We start from the raw sequence: 23,727 nt of genomic DNA on the forward strand, positions 1-23,727 counted from the left end.
CCAGTTACAGATACTGGATCTAGATTGATCCCTACAGCCTCCAGGGTAAATCACCGGTCTGGGATAAAAGAAGGTGAGGTCCACAACCCCAATCCCACCAATACTAATGTTCCAACCAGGTCCCGTAATCAACCCCACGACCCTTGGGTCTTGGAAGTTGATTATAATACAATCCCCCCCCTGTTTTTTTAGGGTATTCCCTATCCAATTGACCCTTCTGGCCCCAATTATCAAGCCATCTACTCCCCCTGGCAGGGGTCTATTGACACGAAGCCAATGCATGGCCTTGTTTTTTAGCGTGTCATAAATTTCTCTTTGACCCTCCGGTAGGGGTGGAACGTTTGTAAGTATGGCCACATATGGGTAGGAGTCCGGGGTAAGCTGTACTGGGGGGATCCTAGTCAGCGGTTTGGTTATTTGGGGCTTTGTTTGTGCTTGTTCTAAGGGAACACGGCACTGTGTAAGGATGTTTTCCACTGCCACACAAGTATTAGTCCCATTCCCGATACTAAGGGTTTCCCTTGTGGGTCCACCTCCCATTGCTATCTGTGGGGTAGGCCCCACCTTGTTCCCCGTGCCATTACTAGGATGGATTTTGTCGTTTTCTGACCGTTTGACCATAGATGTTCCCGGTCCGGTCGGCAAAAGTGTGGCATTTTTACTAGTTATTACAGGTGGGTTTTTGGCACTGTCCCTACTACCCTTGTTGGTGATGTTATTGGGCTTAGTTTTCCCACAGTTACCAATGGTTTTGGTGGACATTAAGTCGGATACATTCTTGCTATTCGCCCCTTTATTATCCTGTGCAGGAGTACCACTCACAGGCGGAGACTGTAAGTCAACCAACACGATTCCTTGGTCCCTATCGACTATCTGTTGATGTTTCCCAATCTCACCCATTTTATTGCCAGACTTAATTAGAGATTTAATAGAGAAAAAATTATCTAAGCTAGCTTGTTCCAGATGGTCAAGTTGTTCAGCTAGCTTTTTAAGTCTAAGCTCTATGGGATTTAGAAGGGAACGCAGTATTTTTCCCACTTCTATTAAGAGGTCTTGATTAGGAGATAATAGCCCCGGGAGTGCTATGATAGTTGGGTCTGGGGCTGGTGCCACCAATGTTGTCGAAGGCACCATAATTATAGGATCCCCTTCTACTGGGGCTGGTTCAGCCTCCCCCATTTGCATTACTTCGCCATTCGTTGCAGGGGCATTGCTTGTGGATGATTTAGTACCCAGCTTCCTGTACTTTCTTACGGGTTTTTGTGGTTGTGATTTTTTAACAGTAGCTCCCCATTTCCTTTTAAGGCAAGGCTTGGGTTTAATCACTTCCAATTGTGCACAGGGTTTTTCTAGAACTCCTTTCCCTTTAGATAATTGACTAGGTACATCAGAATGCTCAACAGGTAGACTAGTAGCTACAGTGCCTAGTAAAGAGTCATCAGCTAACTCAGTATACAAGGGCAAATCAAGTAATAGATTCTGGGTTGCAGGTAAAACAGTAGATGAGAGAGGTGTAACCAGCGCAGGAAAGTTCAAACCTTGATTTTTCTCGGGCGGGTTTTTCAAAAGCTCAATCGAGAGCCTACGCCCGGCTCGTCTTTCCGCCAGAGCGATCTCTTTATCAATATCCTGTGGTAAACGCTTGAAGTAGGAATCAAGAGGGCCCATGACAGTAGGCTCAGCCTCAGCCGTCAGAGGCAACAGGGTTGAGATGCTAGTTGAGCAAGCCATAGTACAAGAAACCCCCCTTCCGCCCACCAGTAACCCAACAAGTCACAAATCAATTAATAAGTCAGTTAATTAATCAGTACCTGGACCGCAAATGTTAATAAGGTGGCCCTGCCCGGCCTCCAGCGGCCCCGGACGGCCACAGACGGTCCCGCCCTTGTCCCGGGCTTCTCCCGGCGCTCCCGCGCGCTCCCGCGCAGCGGGGATGCAAGGAGCTTAATGTAGAGTGTACTCACAATTAGGTGAAGGGGGGGAGTGGTCGGGGAGAGCGGCCCAGGTGGAACTGGTCAGGCAGGCAGGCGGGCGCTCCTGGGATATGCAGTCCCAGTTGAGCGCGCGCACTCGCTCGCAGCCCCGGCAAATGTACTTCCCTCAGCGTCCCCTTTCCAAAAGCAGCAGGCAACACTCCAAGCGCAGCGGGACCCGCGGAGCGGGTTCCCCAAGAAGTGGGCTGGTGGCAGCAGTCTCCAACAGGTCAGAGCAAAAATACAGCGAGGCGTCCCCTAGAATTAGACAACCAATGTAGTGTATGGTGTAGGGTTAATGTTGCTCATAATACATGCTTGCTACACCTAAAGGAGTTGTATCTGTGTGGGCATTAACGATGCTTCACATTATTCTGAGCTGTTTTGTACTTACTTTTACGCATCTAATGGCATACTAGTTTATAAAGTAATGTGTAGAAAAGAAGCTTGGATGATGTCATCAGTGATGTCACGAATGTAATTTGACATGTCATTAGTGATGTCAGAAATGATGTCATAGAACATGTCATAAATGATGTCATATGTGAAGCCATAAGCAGTGCATGGCAGGGCAAATGTTATAGTTAGCTCTGCTAACTATAACTGGTGAATATCTGTTTTTTTAGTTCAAACCGTTAATGTTGTAACTGACGAATTCACCTACATATATTGTTACTTCAGTGAATTTCTAAAGTTTAAAAAAAACATATTTTTATCACACCTAACTAGAACATTACTGTAAATTAACATTTAATTACATACATAAGTACAACCCCCCCATATGCAACAACCCCACGCTGCACAAGGCCTTCAGCCATTTTTTTTCTTTATTATTAAAGGAAAAGGAGGGCCACATGGCTTCCTTCCCCAAGCTGTTAGGACCTAGGGACCCCATACCCTGGGGATACTTATTTAAATAAAGGGGGGCCACGCATCCCCCACCCGTGCCTCTTTAAGCCAGGGGGAACCCACTCCTCAGGCCCATGTATTTTTTAAGGAGAGAGGGCCGCGCAGCACTCCCTGAGACGCTATCGGCCCCGGCGACCCCATCCCCCAGGGCAACCTCTTTAATTAGAAAAGGGAGGTGGTCCGTGTGATCCCCTCCCCAAGCCTTGTTAGGCCCTGGGGACCTCATCCCCCAGGGCCACTCTTTTAAATAAAGGGGAGGGGTGCGTGTGCCCCCTCCCTAAGCCAAATTTGCCTCCCGGGGCCCCATCCCCCAGGGCCTGGTGTTATTTTCAGGGGGAGGGGGCAAGAACGCCCCCCTTCCCAGGTTGATATCTGCCCCAGGGACCCCATTATCCGGTGCTCACTGTGATTTTTAGGGGAGAGGACATGCGGGTCCCCCTCCCCATGAATATTTTTGCCCCAGAGACACCATCCCCTGTAGCCCTGCACTGCTAAACGTGGGTCCTCCGGTGCCCACCCAGGTCACCCATTATACTCTCATTTGGGCCGCAAGAGACCCCCAAGGCCTTAGCCGGCTACTCGCTTACAGCAGTAACCGGCAATGCTGCCGCCCGGTCGGAGCAGCTACTAATGCTGCTCCCTCTGACCAAGAGTGGGCAGCGAAACAGATCAAAAGAATGCTACCAGCGGGCAGGAGCATTTTCAAAGCTCCTGCCCACTGGAAGAGGACTTGGTGTTTGCTCCCGCTTGGAGGTAAGCTAATAAAATGCTCCAGCAAACCCAGGTTTCCTTGCGCGTGTCACTGGGGAATGGGGTTCCCAGGAAATGAACGGCTCATGAAGGGTGGCCCACTCCCCATTGGGAACATTTTCGGTCCTGGGGAGTGGGCTCTCCGGGGCCTTTAGAGGCTAAGGGAGGGGGGACTAAGGGTCCCAGAGCCTGTTGTGGCTTGGGAAGGGGGCCACATGGCCCTCCCCACCCCTTGTTAAATCATTTTGGTGCCGGGGTGGCTCAGGGAGAGGGGACCACGCATCCACCCTTCAAATATACAATCCGTTTGGCTGGGGGAGGGGTCCCTCCACCCCATACACAATATTTCCCCCATGGCCATTGATGGCTCTGGGAGGGGGCCACACGGCCCCCTCCCCATGAACAATGTGTTCGGCCCCAGGTTTGGCCTTCCCGAGGCCTTTAGATGCTCGGGGAGGTTGTCATGCTTTTATGACATATTGTAATATATATTGAACATGGGTGACAGAGACATGTTTATCTGTGCCTATCATGTTATGTTTTTGTTTACATTTATTTGCCAAGTAGAAGGCGGGATTGGTCTACAATGTTTGGATGTATTTGAACCACATTACCTTTCCGTTCCCTTACACCATCGCGCAACCCTCCCTCAACACTCACTCCTCCCTCTTTTCTGTGCACCAAATTTTACCACCGTTGATTTATTCTATGTCTATTTGCTTGATTAACTCAACTTTTTGTGATGCAAATTAACTCACAAGAACTCATCTATTTCTCATAGTGACGTTTGAATTATTTTATGTGTTTGAATTTGGTTCTACATATTTGGTTTGAAATCCTTTTTCCACTGTGACCTTTCTTTTGTACCATTGTTTTACCCAGGTCCAGTGGTCTGACGGGTTACCCAGTTGCATTTCAGCCAGCACCTTAACATACTTTAAAAAAAAATATATATATATATATATATATATATATATATATATATAAACTGAAAAAAACAAAGGTTAAAGTAATGTTATACTTAGGTGAATATGTCAGTGAGAACATTAAAGTTTTGAACTAAAAGAAAACTCAGAAATTCACAAGTTGTAGTTAGAAGAGCTAACTATAAATTGTTCCCCCCAGTACTGCTTTTGACCTCACATATTACATCACTCATGACATGTTCTTTGACTTCACTTATGACAGCACTGATGACATCTCGGATGATAACTTTGATGTCAGCCTGGAAAATGGCGGGAACACTGATGCATACTACTAACGTGGAGGGGACGGGGCCAGGCGGGAGGAGCATGTAGGGGATTTGGCGCCTTTCCATACTCTGCAGCAATTAAAAGAGAGAACCGTGGACTCTGCCCTCAGATTAGGAGACGACAAGAAAGAACTCATTGATCTTCGACAGTCACTACAGAAAAGACTGCACTCCAATAAATCAACAATGCATTCACCTCCATCAAGAATGTAAGAGTGGTTTTTAATGTGCAATTGTAAAGAAACACACTGTCCAACCACTTGGAAAATGGTGGGAACACTGTTGAATACAACTAACGTGGAAGGGGCAGGCCAAATGGGCAGAGCTGGGAGGTCTTTTTTTTTTAGGGGAGGGGGACCTCATCCTCCAAAGCTGTGCATTTTTTAAAGGGAAGAGGAGCCGCCCGAGCAGCTTTTGGACCTTGGGACATCATTCCCTGGGGCCTGCATTTATTAAAAGTGGGTGCCCTGGTGCCAACCAGGACACCCACAATACAGTCGTGGGGAGTCTGCGGGAAGCCCCACAGCCCCCGCAGCCGCATTCGGCTCCCCACCAGCACTGCTCCCGTCTGCGGGGAGCAGCTACTTAAGCTGCTCCCTCCAGGCAGGAGCAATCTCTTGCATCGGTGCAGGCAGGGAAACAGATCAAAAGTCTGCTCCCAGCTGGCGGAAGCATTTTCAAAGCTCCTGCCCCTTGGGAGCAGACTCACCGTTTGCTCGCATTAGACAGGAGTTTCGAAAATGCTCCCACCAGGTGGGAATAAACATTAGTTTACCTGCCCACGCTGGTGAGGGCAGGGAAACTGCTGTATCTCAGGGTGGGATCCCGAGGACACAGCATGTGCGCCAGATCCGGGAGAGGGGGTCCCTGTGGCCATAAATGGCTAAGGGAGGGGGGCCACGCAGCCCCACTGCATTTCAATGTTAATAGGGGCTCTTGGGGATGAGGAACTTTTCAAGGCTCAGGGAGATGGGGGGCCATGCGTCCCCCTCCCCTTTTTAAGAGATTGTGGCCCCGCGGGTGGGCTCTTCGGGGCCTGTAATGGTCGGGAAGGGGGGCCATGCAATTTACAATAAAGGGGAGGAAACACAGAAATTGAATATTCAAACATAGGATGAAAACTGAACAGCGAGGAGTTGCACGTGAAATACTTTTAAACACCTCAGGGAGCACAAATACGAAATAGATGCAGGATTCAGAAAATATATATTAAAACATCCTCTGGGATTTAAAGGCAACAGATGGAATAGGAGACAGGAGAGAGACATTTACACATATCACAGGGTTTAAATACTGCATAGGGGAGGGGAGACACAAGAGAGACTTTTAAATAACTCATGGGATAGAGACAGGTAGAGGAAAGACAGATGACAGAGGTATGCATGTAACTAAGGGAGAGCGAAGACAAAATGGTTTCATTTAAACACCCCGGGCAGAAGTAAAACGGGAGGGGTTGAGACATATATAGCTCTTGGGGTATACAAACATTGGGACATGAGAGAGACTTTTAAACATAACATTGGGTTTAAACAGAAAGAAAGTGGAGGTGAGGCAGGGGAGGGACATCCAACTATCCCAGGGAATAAATAAGGGGGTAAAGAACAAGATGAGAATATTCTAACACCTCATGGGTATAAGTATAACAGAGAGGATGGAGAGACAGGAAACAGACATCTCAACACCTCCTGTGGTAAAAATACAGCAGAGGGTAGAGGGGAAAGGAGAGAGACAAACCCCTCATGAAGTATAAATACAACAGAGGGAAAGGAGAACCAGGAGAGGGGGGTTTAAATATCTCAAGGAGATACATATTTGCACACTTACCCGGGTATAAACACAGGAGAGATTTATATTTTACCACCTTAAGGGGTCTGTATATTACAGATGGGGAGGAGAGACAGGAAAGAGAAACGTACACACCTTGGGGGCTATAAATACAACTAAGGGTAGAGAGATACCAGAGACGTGTAAATGCCGCATGCAGTAAAAATAGAACAGAAGGGAAGGAGGAGTGATATTGAAACCCTTCATGGAGTAAATACAACAAGGGGGTTGGAGATAGGAGAGAGGCATTTAGGCACCTCATGGGGCATACATACAGGAGAGGAAAGAGAGAAAGCAGGAAAGAGTCATTCAATCACAGGGCCTGATTAACAAACTGCACTCCGCAGTACGTTTGGTAGTACTACCAAACATACTACGAAGTGCTATTCATGAAGTGCATTTTTGTAGTAACTGTTGAGTAAGTTTACTAATTGGGGGTATTCACACACTGCACTGTAGTAAGTCTCACTTTTACAGTAACTTTTCCGTTATCAAGGAACAGGGGCATTTACAATAGTTTTTACTTGTGTTTAGTGATTGAGCAGTGGCGGCTCCTCCGCTAAGGCAGAGGAGCGTCGCCTCACTGATATTTATTATTGTATTTGTCTGTGCAGGACTGGAGCCTTGTCGGGTGGGGCGGGCTGAGTACAGTGAGGAGTGGTGTGCACTCTTCTAAGTGCGTATGAGTGGGTCGGCCAAACATTCATGTGCACTTACTGTGTTCTCCACCTGGTTGTGTTGCACAAACCGAGGCTCCCAGGCACTGCCTCAGCAGCCAAACTGGCCAGTCAGACCAATCAGGACGGTGCTCATGCAGCGCCGTGATTGGCTGGGAGAGTCTGCTTCCGGTGCTGCCAGTGCAGACAAAGACGACGGAGGAGCAGCATGCAGCGGCAGCTGCACTTAAGGAAAGGATAGTGTATTTATTTTCTTTTTTTCATCCATTCCCACCCCGTGCCACACCAACTCTGTTCCAAGGCAGCCGCCACTGCGAGAGAGTGTAATGCTACGTAAGGCAGTGTCATTCTGGAAAATCGTTCACGTTATTTAACTAAAATAGTTTACGTTTTGCAACAAAATTTACGAAAAGAATAACAGCAGTGATATGTTTGTGACATGCTGTTTTGGATTGCACGTGTGAGACATGACTGATCAGATGACTAAACAAGCATTTGCAATGCAACAGGTCTCGCACTTACGCGAGTTTGAGCAATTGGCATTGTAAAAGACAATGCCTTTTATTTATGCTTTGGTTTTTACAATGCCGATAGCTTAAACGTGCGTAAATGGGAGACCTATTGCATTACAAATGTTTGTTTTATTGTTAGTTTTATATAGCGTGAACTCAACTCACAGGTATTGGAGCGCTTTACATAAGCACCAGTTACATTACACAAGGGCACATTTATTTTATATGTAAGCACTGCGGAGATAAAGTGATAAGAAGAATCACAGGATGCTGAGCCGGCGCCGAGATTCACACCCAGATCCCCAGTTCCAAAGTCAGCAGGTCCGGCAATTACGCCACATCCTCTCCGCAGAATTGCACAGTTCTCTTCAGAAAGGAAGAGTTTCCTACAGAACATATTCCTTCCTCGTCTGGACAACAGGCTTAATGTAGGATTTTCTCTTCAGGGATCTGGATTTTCTTCAGAACGCAAAGTTCTCTTCGGTACGAGAAGTCCCTCTTTGCAAGGACAGCCCGATTATTCTGAATGTAATATCTCTACACAAGAGCAGGGCACCCTCGGAATGAACCATCTCTCTTATATGGCAAAAGCTCTCTTTGATTCTCCAAACGTCTCAACACACATCTGGAATGGCTGAGTTCTCTTCCAAATGCCACACTCCCTTCATAAAATGAGGACTCTATCGGAACGCAAGGCTGTGTTGAGAAGAGTTCGGCTGTGTTCTGGATGCGGATGCAGGCCTATCCTTCACCACTGTTCTCCTGTGCCTAGAGTCCCCTCTTCCCTCTGAAAAATCTGAAGGGATTGCTCTTCCTTAAAATAATCCATAAAGCACTCGAACTTCCTGCCAGCCCCCGCTCCGTGACTTCCCTGGCAACTTCAGCAGATAATATAAATCGAGCTAGTTGACCGTATAGCGGACCGAAGCCCGGCAGCCTCTGCTCCTGGCGCTGGTATATTTGGAGCGTTCGCTTTGCATGTATTCCCAGGGCCGGACTGGCCATAGCGGGCACTGGGCAATACCCCGTTGCGCCGTACGGGTGGGGGCCGGTTTTGGGCCCCACCGTGCCATAGCTGCAAAATCGTTCCTGTACCAAAATCGGCCGAAAACCGGCCCTGGCATAGAGCTCGGCGGCACCTCTAATCCCCCAAGTGGGGCGGGCGGGGGCCGGCCGAGCACTTTGCCAGGGCCGCTTGTGGTTCTCAGTCCGGCCCTGTGTATGCCCTAAACCCGGCTATCCCAGCGGTGAGTGTCTGACTCTGGATCACAGGAGCACGAGCACAGAGCATCTCTGAATTAAATTATCACAAGTGTTTCTGAAGGCCAGGTGTGGGATAACTTGAAAACAAGCATTTGCAATGCAGTAGGACTCGTATTTACGCGAGACGTATTGCATTGCAAACGATAGCCATCACGGACAACGAGAGGGAGGTACAGACAATGGGAGGGAGAGGGTGGAGTAGAGAAGTCAGTAGGAGAACCTCATTAAAGAGAATAGAGCTCACAGTCTAAATAACAGGGTACCACGTAAGACTTGAAGTAAAGGGGCCAGTCGCCATGGGAGGTGACAAATGAAGAGGAGTTGGTACTAAGGAGGGACTAACATCATCATCAGGTAGGAGCCATTCTATTAAAGTATCTCTTTGGACTACCGAAACGGTTTTAAATCGCACCTTCACTACAATACATCTACACTTGCCTAGGCCCCTCACCCACAACTCACCAAACGGCAAGGAACAAAAGATCTCCGCCAAAGACCCCCTTCATTGGGTGCCCTCTGGTATTGCAGCACACAACGAGGAGCAGTCCCAATGATGAATCATGACACCTAGCTGGCTGGGTGTGCGAGGGCCCTAGTTCCGAAAGGATGAATTCCCCCTCCCCCTCCTCCACTTTCTCCTGAAGAACACCTTGTCCTAAAGGGAATTAAGCACTTCCCACCTCGTACTCACCCTTGGGGTGATCCACCTAGGAACTGCATACCCTTTCTGTTTCTGATTCATTTGGGCAAGTATGCTAGACTTGACCAAAAGACCTTTCTAATCCCTCTTGTTGAAGCATAGAGACATCCGAACACCCTAAGATTAGGGAGACATTTAAATATTGCAGGGATATAGAAGCAGTCATACACTCTAGGGGAAAAGAGATATCCAAACACCCTAAGATTAGGGAGACATTTAAATATCGCAGGGATATAGAAGCAGTCACACACCATAGGGGCATAGAGACATCCGAACACCCTACGATTAGGGAGACATTTAAATATCCCAGGGATATAGAAGCAGGCATACACCCTAGGGGCATAGAGACATCCGAACACCCTACGATTAGGGAGACATTTAAATATCCCAGGGATATAGAAGCAGTCATACACCCTAGGGGCATAGAGTCATCCGAACACCTTAAGATTAGAGAGACATTTAATTCTCTCAGGGATATAGAAGCTAGCATGCACCCTAAGGGCATAGAGTCATCCGAACACCCTAAGATTAGGGAGACATTTAAATATCCCAGGGATATAGAAGCAGTCATACACCCTAGGGGCATAGAGTCATCCGAACATCCTACGATTAAGGAGACATTTAAATATCCCAGGGATATAGAAGCAGGCATACACCCTAGGGGCATAGAGACATCCGAACACCCTAAGATTAGGGAGACATTTAAATATCCCAGGGATACAGAAGCAGGCATACACCCTAGGGGCATAGAGATATCCGAATACCCTAACATTAGGGAGACATTTAAATATCCCAGGGATAAAGAAGCAGTCATACAGTCTAGGGGCATAGAGATATCCGAACACCCTAAGATTAGAGAGACATTTAAATATCCCAGGGATATAGAAGCAGGCATACAGTCTAGGGGCATAGAGACATCCGAACATCCTACGATTAAGGAGACATTTAAATATCCCAGGGATATAGAAGCAGTCATACACCCTAGGGGCATAGAGTCATCCGAACACCCTAAGATTAGGGAGACATTTAAATATCCCAGGGATATAGAAGCAGTCACACACCATAGGGGCATAGAGACATCCGAACACACTAAGATTAGGAAGACATTTAAATATCCCTGGGATATAGAAGCAGGCATACACCCTAGAGGCATAGAGACATACGAACACCCTAAGATTAGGGAGACATTTAAATATCCCTGGGATATAGAAGCAGGCATACACCCAAGGGGCATAGAGACATCCGAACACCCTAGGATTAGGGAGACATTTAAATACCCCAGTGATATAGAAGCAGTCATACAGTCTAGGGGCATAGAGACATCCGAACACCCTACGATTAAGGAGACATTTAAATATCCCAGGGATATAGAAGCAGGCATACACTCTAGGGGCATAGAGACATCCGAACACCCTAAGATTAGGGAGACATTTCAATATCCCAGGGATATAGAAGCAGTCATACACCCTAGGGGCATAGAGACATCCGAACACCCTAAGATTAGGGAGACATTTCAATATCCCAGGGATATAGTAGCAGTCATACACCCTAGGGGCATAGAGACATACGAACACCCTAAGATTAGGGAGACATTTAAATATCCCAGGGATATAGAAGCAGGCATACACCCTAGGGGCATAGAGACATCCGAACACCCTAAGATTAGGGAGACATTTCAATATCCCAGGGATATAGAAGCAGTCATACACCCTTGGGGCATAGAGTCATCCGAACACCCTAAGATTTAGGAGACATTTAAATACCCCAGTGATATAGAAGCAGGCATACACCCTAGGGGCATAGAGATATCCGAACACACTAGGATTAGGGAGACATTTCAATATCCCAGGGATATAGAAGCAGTCATACACCCTAGGGGCATAGAGATATCCGAACACACTAAGATTAGGGAGACATTTAAATCTCCAGGGATATAGAAGCAGGCATACACCCTAGGGGCATAGAGATATCCGAACACAGTAAGATTAGGGAGACATTTAAATCTCCAGGGATATAGAAGCAGGCATACACCCTAGGGGCATAGAGATATCCGAACACACTAAGATTAGGGAGACATTTAAATATCCCAGGGATATAGAAGCAGTCACACACCATAGGGGCATAGAGACATCCGAACACCCTAAGATTAGGGAGACATTTAAATATCCCAGGGATATAGAAGCAGGCATACACCCTAGGGGCATAGAGTCATCCGAACACCCTAAGATTAGGGAGACATTTAAATATCCCAGGGATATAGAAGCAGGCATACACCCAAGGGGCATAGAGACATACGAACACCCTAAGATTAGGGAGACATTTAAAAATCTCCAGGGATATAGAAGCAGGCATACACCCTAGGGGCATAGAGATATCCGAACACACTAAGATTAGGGAGATATTTAAATATCCCAGGGATATAGAAGCAGTCACACACCATAGGGGCATAGAGACATCCGAACACCCTAAGATTAGGGAGACATTTAAATATCCCAGGGATATAGAAGCAGGCATACACCCAAGGGGCATAGAGACATACGAACACCCTAAGATTAGGGAGACATTTAAAAATCTCCAGGGATATAGAAGCAGGCATACACCCGAAGGGCATAGAGACATGCAAACGCCCTAGCATTGGGAGACATTCAAATACCCCAGTGATATAGAAGCAGTCACACACCCTAGGGGCATAGAGTCATCCGAACACCCTAAGGTTAGAGAGACATTTAAATATCCCAGGGATATAGAAGCAGGCATACACCCTAGGGGCATAGAGTCATCCGAACACCCTAAGATTAGGGAGACATTTAAATATCCCAGTGTAGGAAGGTGGCTACCTGACTATGGTTACCCCAGATTTTTTGCCTGTGTTTAGCTGGTTTTTTGACTTAGTTGACCTGGTTCCCTGCTAATCAGGGCCCCAGGCCATCTGCTCTCTCTGTAAAATGGATTCCATGTGCTATAGGCACATACCACAATTGGAAATGGACTCCTTGTCAGCCCCTGTCTAATGCACTATAGGTGCCCAGGGCATAGGGGCCACCAAGGCCTACCAGGGGCTGCAGCATATCTTTTGCCACCCCTGGCTGGTTCTTAAATTGACACAACTGGCTGATCACTCAGCTGGGGTAAGGTGGTGTAATCACCCCTTACTTAGATATAGTATACCTATATCTAAACCTATATCTGGACACATATAAACCTGTGAGCCACTCCTATGGAAGGCCTCATCAATCCTGGAGGCAGAGTGCGTGGTTTAATGTGAGATGGAGCTCTAGCATGAGCTGAGCCTGTCTGCAGCTGTCGGGAACAACTCCCTAAGCTGTTTCAGGATAATGCCATACCATATACTCTTAAGTGCCTTATAATCCTCGCGGTTATATAGCAACTCTGGTTTGGCTTTATCAAAACATGTCGTGTAAGGTGTCATACGATTTGGAATACTATCCCCTCACCAGTTCTGGCGACGGGGATAGCATTCCACCCCTCTAGAGGGGTAAGACATGTTACTTTACTTAAATGCGGTTAATTTCTAAAAGGACCTTAGATCCACAAAATGGATGCCTCTGCCACAGACAAGAGTCTGACCCCCTGAAGCTGACCGAAACTCAGCCAAATGGGGCCTGGACAAAGGGTTTCCTGTCGCAGGGGGGTGTTACCACCCTCCAGACAGGAGAGAGTGGATTGTAGCAGGGAGGTTTGAAAGAAACCAGACACTGCTTGGGGCGCACAAGGCTGCCCCTTGCATAATCCGGCCAAACCGGTTCTGGGGCACTCCAGCCCTCGTGCCAGGGCGGCCTGGATCAAAGGAAGGGGGTGTATCCACCCACTTCCTGGGTCCCACCCATAGGAGGGGACCTAGCAGGTAATCCAGCCCCCAAAATTAGTATAAGACTGGGAGCAGTGCCAATGCACTTCAGATTATCCTGATGAAACATAAGAAACGAAACTCTGGACCCTTCGACATCCTACTCGACGTAGAAGCCCGAAGAATCTCCCTTGTGGTCAAGGAGTGACCACCCTGTGCAAACAGGCACCATCCAGCCATCGACATCTACTTTGTTGCAGTTCCCGCCGGAACTCGAGCGACAGAGATCGACGAGATCAAGCTTGCCTGCCTTCCAACAGCCCGATCCACAGTCCCTGCAGAGCTGAGACCCGTGGAGGCGACCGGAAGCGTGGGGCACGCCATCTTGAATTGACCACGAGACGCTGACCGTGCAGCCCACGAGTGACCCTCTAAGCTGTACACCGGGGTTTGAGAAGCCCCAACCCTGAGCCACTCTTGCACCGAAGTTCAGCCCTCCACACTCGACGAGTGCTGCGTGGGGCCCTTCTGCTCCATTTGGCTCAACGCGTTGGCCCGGTCACTTGCCAGCCGGCTAGTGGCCCCTGTACCGACGAACTTTGAAATTCGACCTGCAAATCTAGTTGCTCCACATCTGCACCAGCTCCCCTGAAAAGGAGCCCCCACTCTGACCCTCCTGGTTCGAGTGAGAAGCAATCTCCCGGTTCCGCGTGGATTGCTCTTGCCAAGTGTTGTTTGCTCCAAACTTGAAGCCGACTGCGCCGACGGTGAGAGCCCTCGTGGGACAGATCGTGACCTGCTTCTGGACGTCGCAGATGCCCCAGAGCCCACGTGACAGCGGAGAGAAGCTCCTCGACGACCTCCTGATTGCGCCCGACATTGCCTGGTTCCGTCCTGGTTCCACCCTGGTCACTGCTGAGTGACCCAGACTCTGTCCCCTCTGCTTTCAGGTACTTTTCGACTTGAGTCCACCCTTGGACTCCACCGGACACTTCTCCTTCACCCCGCCTGCAGCCCTTTCAGCTTCAAGCACCAAGAGCCTGCGTGACGAAACCCGACTCAACTTCGACCCTGTGCACCCGCTTCCTGTGGGTGAGGTAACTTTGCTCCGCCGGTGTTCCCACACTGGTACACATCTCTAGGGTCTGTGTCTTAAGTTTTGTTCCTCTAGGTTCAGCGGAAGTGTCCTTAAACTTTAACTTTACAACTTTTACGCACCATTGGTTAACATTGGTGCATGCGTGCGCTTTCCGCACTGCTCCCGAACCCCGTGGGCCTCTCCCGACTTCAGCATTGCTTGTCTCGACTGCTCCCAGCGATTCCCTAGGCCCTAGGCCTAACCACTGTTCGATTGGTATCTCTTATACCACTTGTTTAGTATATGGTTTGAGTGGCCCCCCGCCCTCATCCATAATTGTGCAACTTTGTATGTTTAAACTGTGCTTTTGATTTAACGCTTGTGCCCCTTTATTCATAAAGAATACTGGGGATTGTTTTTAGTAATAAATACATATATTTTTACAATATATACTTGTGTGGTGTCCTTTCATTTGATATTACAGGATTGTATGTGGTAAAACAGCTCGCTTAACACGACCTCTTAAGTTAAGCCTTTAGGCTGCTTAGTCCATGCTACCCCTAGGATAGCTTGTCTAACAAGGTTGACTTACAACCTGACACCATAAGGGATTGTTTGGTCTGATAACAGGTGGTTCCAGAATTGGAAACATCACCTATCAGGCCAACTTCTCACATTGGTGAGCAGCGGTGCGGATTTGAGCTTGCTGTTGTTTTACCATTGCAATCTTTTATCAAATTGAAAGATCACATCAAGTACCTCTAGGTACATATAAAATCAAAAGCTTAGCATACTTAAGTTCTACTGAACTTAGTAGTTGTAGATAAAAGGGATTAGCACACCCTGACTACAACTCACTAGCAAGGTACCGTAGGAAAACACTTAGTGTAGGTAAGTGCACCACTTACACCTCACTAGCAGTCATGTCTGACACAGGAAAAGCCTCAGGGTCTGCTCCTGTGACAGTTGACCTTACCAAGGCAACTTCCAGCTATGACAAGTTAACCCGAAAGGACTTGATTGCCTTGTGCATATCAAGAGGGTTAAAAAGGGGCAGAAGTCCCACCTGTCCTATCCTGATAGCCATTCTAGAGCAGGATGACTTAGAGAAGGGAAATGAAGCTCCCTTAGAATCAGGAGATGGAGTGAACCCCCCTGTAACTGATACCCCTCCAGAGGAAGAAGAAGAAGAGGAGGAGGAGGAGGACTCAGATGTAGAGGACCCAGAGAATCAGGATCAGAGGGGTAGCCAGGTCCTAGTTGCCAGGCTTAACCAGGCTAACTTAGACCTACTGGGAAATGGAGAGGGCCAGCACCTCCCCAGATCTCACCATATCATTCTCCCAGGCAACAGAAGAGTGAGATCTCCCTCAGGGGACTCTCATATTTCTAGCGCCTCAAGAGAATCTCAGAGAGGTATGACTGCCTCTCAGAAGATAGAGCATAGGGCCAGAATGAGGGCTGTCAAACTCCAAATAGAGAGGGAGGAGGTAGCCTTGGCTCAAGCTAGACTTGCCTTGGCAAGAGAGCAAAAATTGTGTGGCTTAGATGCCACTGGTGGCAGCAATATTCCTAAAGAGAAACCCAGGTCCTATGATAGTAGAAACCTGACAAAGATTGTGCCCCCCTACAAGGAAGGGGATGACATCCACAAGTGGATAACTGCTCTTGAGAGAGCCTGCATGGTACAGCAGGTTCCTGAGGAACAGTGGGCAGCAATCTTATGGTACTCCTTTTCAGAGAAAGGGAGAGATAAGCTCCTCACTGTCAGACATGAGGATGCAAACAATTACAAAGTCCTGAAGGGTGTCCTAATAGATGGGTTTGGCTTAACCACTGAACAGTACAGGTTGAAGTTCAGAGACACCCAGAAGACACAGACACAGGACTGGACTGATTTTGTAGATTGTGCTACTAAGGCTCTGGAGGGTTGGCTACATGGCAGCAAAGTACATGACTTTACAGGATTGTATAATTTGATTATGAGGGAGCAGATCCTAAGTAATTGTCAGAACCAGCTCTTACACCAGCACCTGGTGGACTCTGATCTGACCTCTCCCCAAGAATTGGGAAAGAAGGCAGACAAGTGGGTCAGAACCAGGATTAGGCCTAAGAATCAGGACAGTAACCAGAAGAAGGAGTCTACCAAGCCTCAAGATAAGGGTGGGGATAAAAATAAAGAAAAGACTTCCCCAGGGCCCCAAAACTCCAAGAATGGGGGTGGGTCCCAAGACACTTCTTCAACTGAGAAAAAGCCTTATTGTTATGCCTGTAAACAGGTTGGGCATTACAAAACAGACAACTGTTGTCCCAAGAATAACAATAAAGAGAATATACCTCCAAAGCCAGCTCCAACACCTCCTGTTACGGTCAGCAGTAATCCCCCAGGAAGTGGGAGCACACCCAGGAATCTGGGTGGGTTTACTTTTGGAGCCCAGGAGGACCCTGGCCTATCCAGGTCCCCCTCCCCCAATAATCTTGTTTATGAGACTGGCATGGGGTTTGCCAACTTCTCTGATTGCCCAAATACTTTGATCAAATATAGACAAGAACCCATCATCAATGGTTTGAAAGTTGAAGCTTTTAGAGACACAGGGGCTAGCATCACCATGGTGGCTGATGGTATAGTCCCCTCTAAGCAACTTTTACCTGGTGCCACATACCAGGTAACAAACATTGATGGCATCAAAACAAATCATCCCATGGCAGTAGTAAGTCTCAGCTGGGGAGGTGTCATTGGCCCAAAGAGAGTGGCAGTGTCATCAAACTTGCCTGTAGACTGCCTACTTGGTAATGATTTGGAAATCTCAGCCTGGGCTGAGGTTGAACAGGAAATCCATTCTAGAATGATACATTCCAATGGAAAGGTTAGTGGGGCTGTAATGGCTACAGCCCCAATCCAAGATGTCCTTCCTGAAAAGGTTGGTAGGGCTGAGAAACTCTCTGCCCCATCTTTAGCAAAAGCTCTTCCTGAACAGAATAGCAAAGCTGTTATGATAACAGCAGAAACCCAAACTGAGTCTCCTCCTGAAAAGGTTGGTGGGGCTGTGATGGCCACAGCCCAAACTCAAACTGATATGTGTGTTGTGAAGCCTGAAATGATGGATAACTCCACACAAACTGAGAGCATGGAGGAGGAAGAGAAATCTCCCCCTCACCAGACTTTAGGACAGGATCAGCCTCCTCAAGGAACTGATCTTACCCCTGATGAAGGAACTGCCCCAGAGGTTGTTAGGCCTGGCCTGACAGAGCCTCTGATGGCGGTGGACCCTTCTCAGGTGGGACCCAGTCTGGAGCAGGTAACCTGCCCCTCTCTCCCTTGCCTTAGCCAGCCCAGGGCTGCAGAGGACAAGAAGGACAGTGAGACCCAGAGGGCCCCCTGTCAAATAAAGCACCCCCATCAACAGATTAGGGGCACCAAAACTAGTAGCCCTAGTGAGGTGAAAACTTTAAAAACTCCAGAGGGAGCCCCCTTAAAAACAGTTAGGGACCTCCCCCAGATGGATTCTGTTGGGCACAGCCAAACCTGGGACCCAAAGGGCCCAAACCTGAACTGTCCCTCCAGCAAGCCAAACAGAGGGACCCAGCCTCCAGCTTTAGGTAGCCAGAGGCTGACCCTGAGAGCACAGTGCAACTCAGTTAAAGAAAGAAAGGCACACATGGTGGAAGATAATTGGAGGAAGCTAAGCCCTAAATTAGTAGAGCCTCACTTCAATACTCCATATCCAAACCAGCCTTTAACTTTGCATAAACACACCCAAGGTAGTGATTCCCTATGGTGGAGACCCTCTAATACCCCAAGGGTGAGGGACTGCTTAGTGGACCATGAGACAGGGGGTACCCATGCTAGTGCAGGTACTTCCTTATATGGCCACTCAGGCAATATAGGCTTACCTGGCCAAGGATAGCCTTATCTCCTTTCGTTTGGGGGGGGTTGTGTAGGAAGGTGGCTACCTGACTATGGTTACCCCAGATTTTTTGCCTGTGTTTAGCTGGTTTTTTGACTTAGTTGACCTGGTTCCCTGCTAATCAGGGCCCCAGGCCATCTGCTCTCTCTGTAAAATGGATTCCATGTGCTATAGGCACATACCACAATTGGAAATGGACTCCTTGTCAGCCCCTGTCTAATGCACTATAGGTGCCCAGGGCATAGGGGCCACCAAGGCCTACCAGGGGCTGCAGCATATCTTTTGCCACCCCTGGCTGGTTCTTAAATTGACACAACTGGCTGATCACTCAGCTGGGGTAAGGTGGTGTAATCACCCCTTACTTAGATATAGTATACCTATATCTAAACCTATATCTGGACACATATAAACCTGTGAGCCACTCCTATGGAAGGCCTCATCAATCCTGGAGGCAGAGTGCGTGGTTTAATGTGAGATGGAGCTCTAGCATGAGCTGAGCCTGTCTGCAGCTGTCGGGAACAACTCCCTAAGCTGTTTCAGGATAATGCCATACCATATACTCTTAAGTGCCTTATAATCCTCGCGGTTATATAGCAACTCTGGTTTGGCTTTATCAAAACATGTCATGTAAGGTGTCATACGATTTGGAATACTATCCCCTCGCCAGTTCTGGCGACGGGGATAGCATTCCACCCCTCTAGAGGGGTAAGACATGTTACTTTACTTAAATGCGGTTAATTTCTAAAAGGACCTTAGATCCACAAAATGGATGCCTCTGCCACAGACAAGAGTCTGACCCCCTGAAGCTGACCGAAACTCAGCCAAATGGGGCCTGGACAAAGGGTTTCCTGTCGCAGGGGGGTGTTACCACCCTCCAGACAGGAGATAGTGGATTGTAGCAGGGAGGTTTGAAAGAAACCAGACACTGCTTGGGGCGCACAAGGCTGCCCCTTGCATAATCCGGCCCAACCGGTTCTGGGGCACTCCAGCCCTCGTGCCAGGGCGGCCTGGATCAAAGGAAGGGGGTGTATCCACCCACTTCCTGGGTCCCACCCATAGGAGGGGACCTAGCAGGTAATCCAGCCCCCAAAATTAGTATAAAACTGGGAGCAGTGCCAATGCACTTCAGATTATCCTGATGAAACATAAGAAACGAAACTCTGGACCCTTCGACATCCGACTCGACGTAGAAGCCCGAAGAATTTCCCTTGTGGTCAAGGAGTGACCACCCTGTGCAAACAGGCACCATCCAGCCATCGACGTCTACTTTGTTGCAGTTCCCGCCGGAACTCGAGCGACAGAGATCGACGAGATCAAGCTTGCCTGCCTTCCAACAGCCCGATCCACAGTCCCTGCAGAGCTGAGACCCGTGGAGGCGACCGGAAGCGTGGGGCACGCCATCTTGAATTGACCACGAGACGCTGACCGTGCAGCCCACGAGTGACCCTCTAAGCTGTACACCGGGGTTTGAGAAGCCCCAACCCTGAGCCACTCTTGCACCGAAGTTCAGCCCTCCACACTCGACGAGTGCTGCGTGGGGCCCTTCTGCTCCATTTGGCTCAACGCGTTGGCCCGGTCACTTGCCAGCCGGCTAGTGGCCCCTGTACCGACGAACTTTGAAATTCGACCTGCAAATCTGGTTGCTCCAGATCTGCACCAGCTCCCCTGAAAAGGAGCCCCCACTCTGACTCTCCTGGTTCGAGTGAGAAGCAATCTCCCGGTTCCGCGTGGATTGCTCTTGCCAAGTGTTGTTTGCTCCAAACTTGAAGCCGACTGCGCCGACGGTGAGAGCCCTCGTGGGACAGATCGTGACCTGCTTCCGGACGTCGCAGATGCCCCAGAGCCCACGTGACAGCGGAGAGAAGCTCCTCGACGGCCACCTGATTGCGCCCGACATTGCCTGGTTCCGTCCTGGTTCCACCCTGGTCACTGCTGAGTGACCCAGACTCTGTCCCCTCTGCTTTCAGGTACTTTTCGACTTGAGTCCCCCCTTGGACTCCACCGGACACTTCTCCTTCACCCCGCCTGCAGCCCTTTCAGCTTCAAGCACCAAGAGCCTGCGTGACGAAACCCGACTCAACTTCGACCCTGTGCACCCGCTTCCTGTGGGTGAGGTAACTTTGCTCCGCCGGTGTTCCCACACTGGTACACATCTCTAGGGTCTGTGTCTTAAGTTTTGTTCCTCTATGTTCAGCGGAAGTGTCCTTAAACTTTAACTTTACAACTTTTACGCACCATTGGTTAACATTGGTGCATGCGTGCGCTTTCCGCACTGCTCCCGAATCCCGTGGGCCTCTCCCGACTTCAGCATTGCTTGTCTCGACTGCGCCCAGCGATTCCCTAGGCCCTAGGCCTAACCACTGTTCGATTGGTATCTCTTATACCCCTTGTTTAGTATATGGTTTGAGTGGCCCCCCGCCCTCATCCATAATTGTGCAACTTGTATGTTTAAACTGTGCTTTTGATTTAACGCTTGTGCCCCTTTATTCATAAAGAATACTGGGGATTGTTTTTAGTAATAAATACATATATTTTTACAATATATACTTGTGTGGTGTCCTTTCATTTGATATTACAGGATTGTATGTGGTAAAACAGCTCGCTTAACACGACCTCTTAAGTTAAGCCTTTAGGCTGCTTAGTCCATGCTACCCCTAGGATAGCTTGTCTAACAAGGTTGACTTACAACCTGACACCATAAGGGATTGTTTGGTCTGATAACAGGTGGTTCCAGGATTGGAAACATCACCTATCAGGCCAACTTCTCACACCCAGGGATATAGAAGCAGGCATACACCCAAGGGGCATAGAGACATACGAACACCCTAAGATTAGGGAGACATTTAAAAATCTCCAGGGATATAGAAGCAGGCATACACCCTAGGGGCATAGAGACATCCGAACACCCTAAGATTAGGGAGACATTTAAATATCCCAGGGATACAGAAGCAGGCATACACCCTAGGGGCATAGAGACATCCGAACACCTTAAGATTAGGGAGACATTTAAATATCCCAGGGATATAGAAGCAGGCATACAGCCTAGGGGCATAGAGACATCCGAACACCCTAAGATTAGGGAGACATTTAAATATCCCAGGGATATAGAAGCAGGCATACACCCTAGGGGCATAGAGACATCCGAACACCCTAAGATTAGGGAGACATTTAAATATCCCAGGGATACAGAAGCAGGCATACACCCTAGGGGCATAGAGACATCCGAACACCTTAAGATTAGGGAGACATTTAAATATCCCAGGGATATAGAAGCAGGCATACACCCTAGGGGCATAGAGACATCCGAACACCCTAAGATTAGGGAGACATTTAAATATCCCAGGGATATAGAAGCAGGCATACACCCTAGGGGCATAGAGACATCCGAACACCCTAAGATTAGGGAGACATTTAAATACCCCAGGGATATAGAAGCAGGCATACACCCTAGGGGCATAGAGATATCCGAACACTTTAAGATTAGGGAGACATTTCAATATCGCAGGGATATAGAAGCAGTCATACACCCTAGGGGCATAGAGACACCTGAACACCCTAAGATTAGGGAGACATTTAAATATCCCAGGGATATAGAAGCAGTCATACACTCTAGGGGAAAAGAGACATCCGAACACCCTAAGATGGGAGACATTTAAATATCCCAGGGATATAGAAGCAGTCATACACTCTAGGGGAAAAGAGACATCCGAACACCCTAAGATTAGGGAGACATTTAAATATCCCAGGGATATAGAAGCAGTCATACACCCTAGGGGCATAGAGTCATCCGAACACCCTAAGATTAGGGAGACATTTAAATATCCCAGGGATATAGAAGCAGGCATACACCCTAGGGGCATAGAGACATCCGAACACCCTAAGATTAGGGAGACATTTAAATATCCCAGGGATATAGAAGCAGGCATACACCCTAGGGGCATAGAGATATCAGAACACCCTAAGATTAGGGAGACATTTAAATATCCCAGGGATATAGAAGCAGGCATACACCCTAGGGGCATAGAGACATCCGAACACCCTAAGGTTAGAGAGACATTTAAGTCTCCAGGGATATAGAAGCAGGCATACACCCTAGGGGCATAGAGACATCCGAACACCCTAAGATTAAGGAGACATTTAAGTCTCCAGGGATATAGAAGCAGTCATACACCCTAGGGGCATAGGGACATCCGAACACCCTACAATTAAGGAGACATTTAAATCCCCAGGGAGTCGGATGGAGGAGCACCCCAGGGGTGTGCATACAGACATGTGAGGGGGCAGGCGTGTTGCTGCAGGATCAGTGCTGGAAGGCAGCGTAGTTTCTGGAGTTCAAGGCCTCGGACACAGGCCTCTGAGAGCAGAGGGGGTCTGAAGTGCGCAGGGTCGCGGTGTGCTGCCTCCCCCCCCCCCCCCCCCCCCCGCTCATCAAATGCAGTTTCCATGATAATAAACGCAGGGTCCAGTCCCTGGAGCATACACACGTCATAGGCTGGTGCTCTCGGTGCCCCCCCCCCCCCCCTGGCAGCAGCTGGCACAGAGCCCCCGCCCCGCCCCTCCTCACCTCCAGCCCCCGGGGCAGGGCCATGTGGCCCCCGAGCAGCTCCCTGCAGGGCCCCTGGCCCCTGTCGTCCTCGGTACTGTCCAGGGGCAGGGTCCAGTCCCGGGGGCCCCGAAAGAGGTCGAGCAGCGCCATGAAGAGTGCGTGCAGCCGCTGTGAGCGCTCTGAGACTGGCACTCACCCTCTGGAACCGAAACCGAAAGTGAAGGTGGCAGAGCAGGGCTGGGAGGAGACGAGCGGGCTCACTCCGATGGGGCGGGAAACTGTACTGCTGACACTGTACATAACGCACACACTGCACTAATGCCCAGAAGGGCACCTTTACAAACAACCTGCGCTGTGCGCCGCCCTCCGAGAGGTGTGGGGACACTTCTAGAGGGGGGGGGGCTGCCATTCAGGGGGCACACAAGTGAGCCGCGCCCCGAGAGGTGTGGGGACACTTCTCAGAGGGGGGGTGCTGCCATTCAGGGGGCACACAAGTGAGCCGCGCCCTTTCAGCTGGAGAGTGGTAA

General features: G+C 48.9%; 1 protein-coding gene across 1 annotated transcript in view; it reads right to left on the minus strand.

The window, feature by feature from the left end:
- LOC144754053 (proteasome subunit beta type-8-like) overlaps nucleotides 1-23,425 on the minus strand; it is an 87,697-nt gene extending 64,272 nt beyond the window's left edge. Inside the window, exon 1 of the mRNA XM_078641567.1 lies at nucleotides 23,219-23,425. Coding sequence (XP_078497693.1) covers nucleotides 23,219-23,350 — 132 coding nt within the window. The 5' untranslated portion in view covers nucleotides 23,351-23,425. The remainder of the gene's footprint in view (nucleotides 1-23,218) is intronic.
- Between the last annotated feature and the right edge of the window lie 302 nt (nucleotides 23,426-23,727).

Source organism: Lissotriton helveticus, chromosome 5_1, assembly GCF_964261635.1.
Source record: "Lissotriton helveticus chromosome 5_1, aLisHel1.1, whole genome shotgun sequence".
NCBI classification, from domain to species: Eukaryota; Metazoa; Chordata; class Amphibia; order Caudata; family Salamandridae; genus Lissotriton; species Lissotriton helveticus.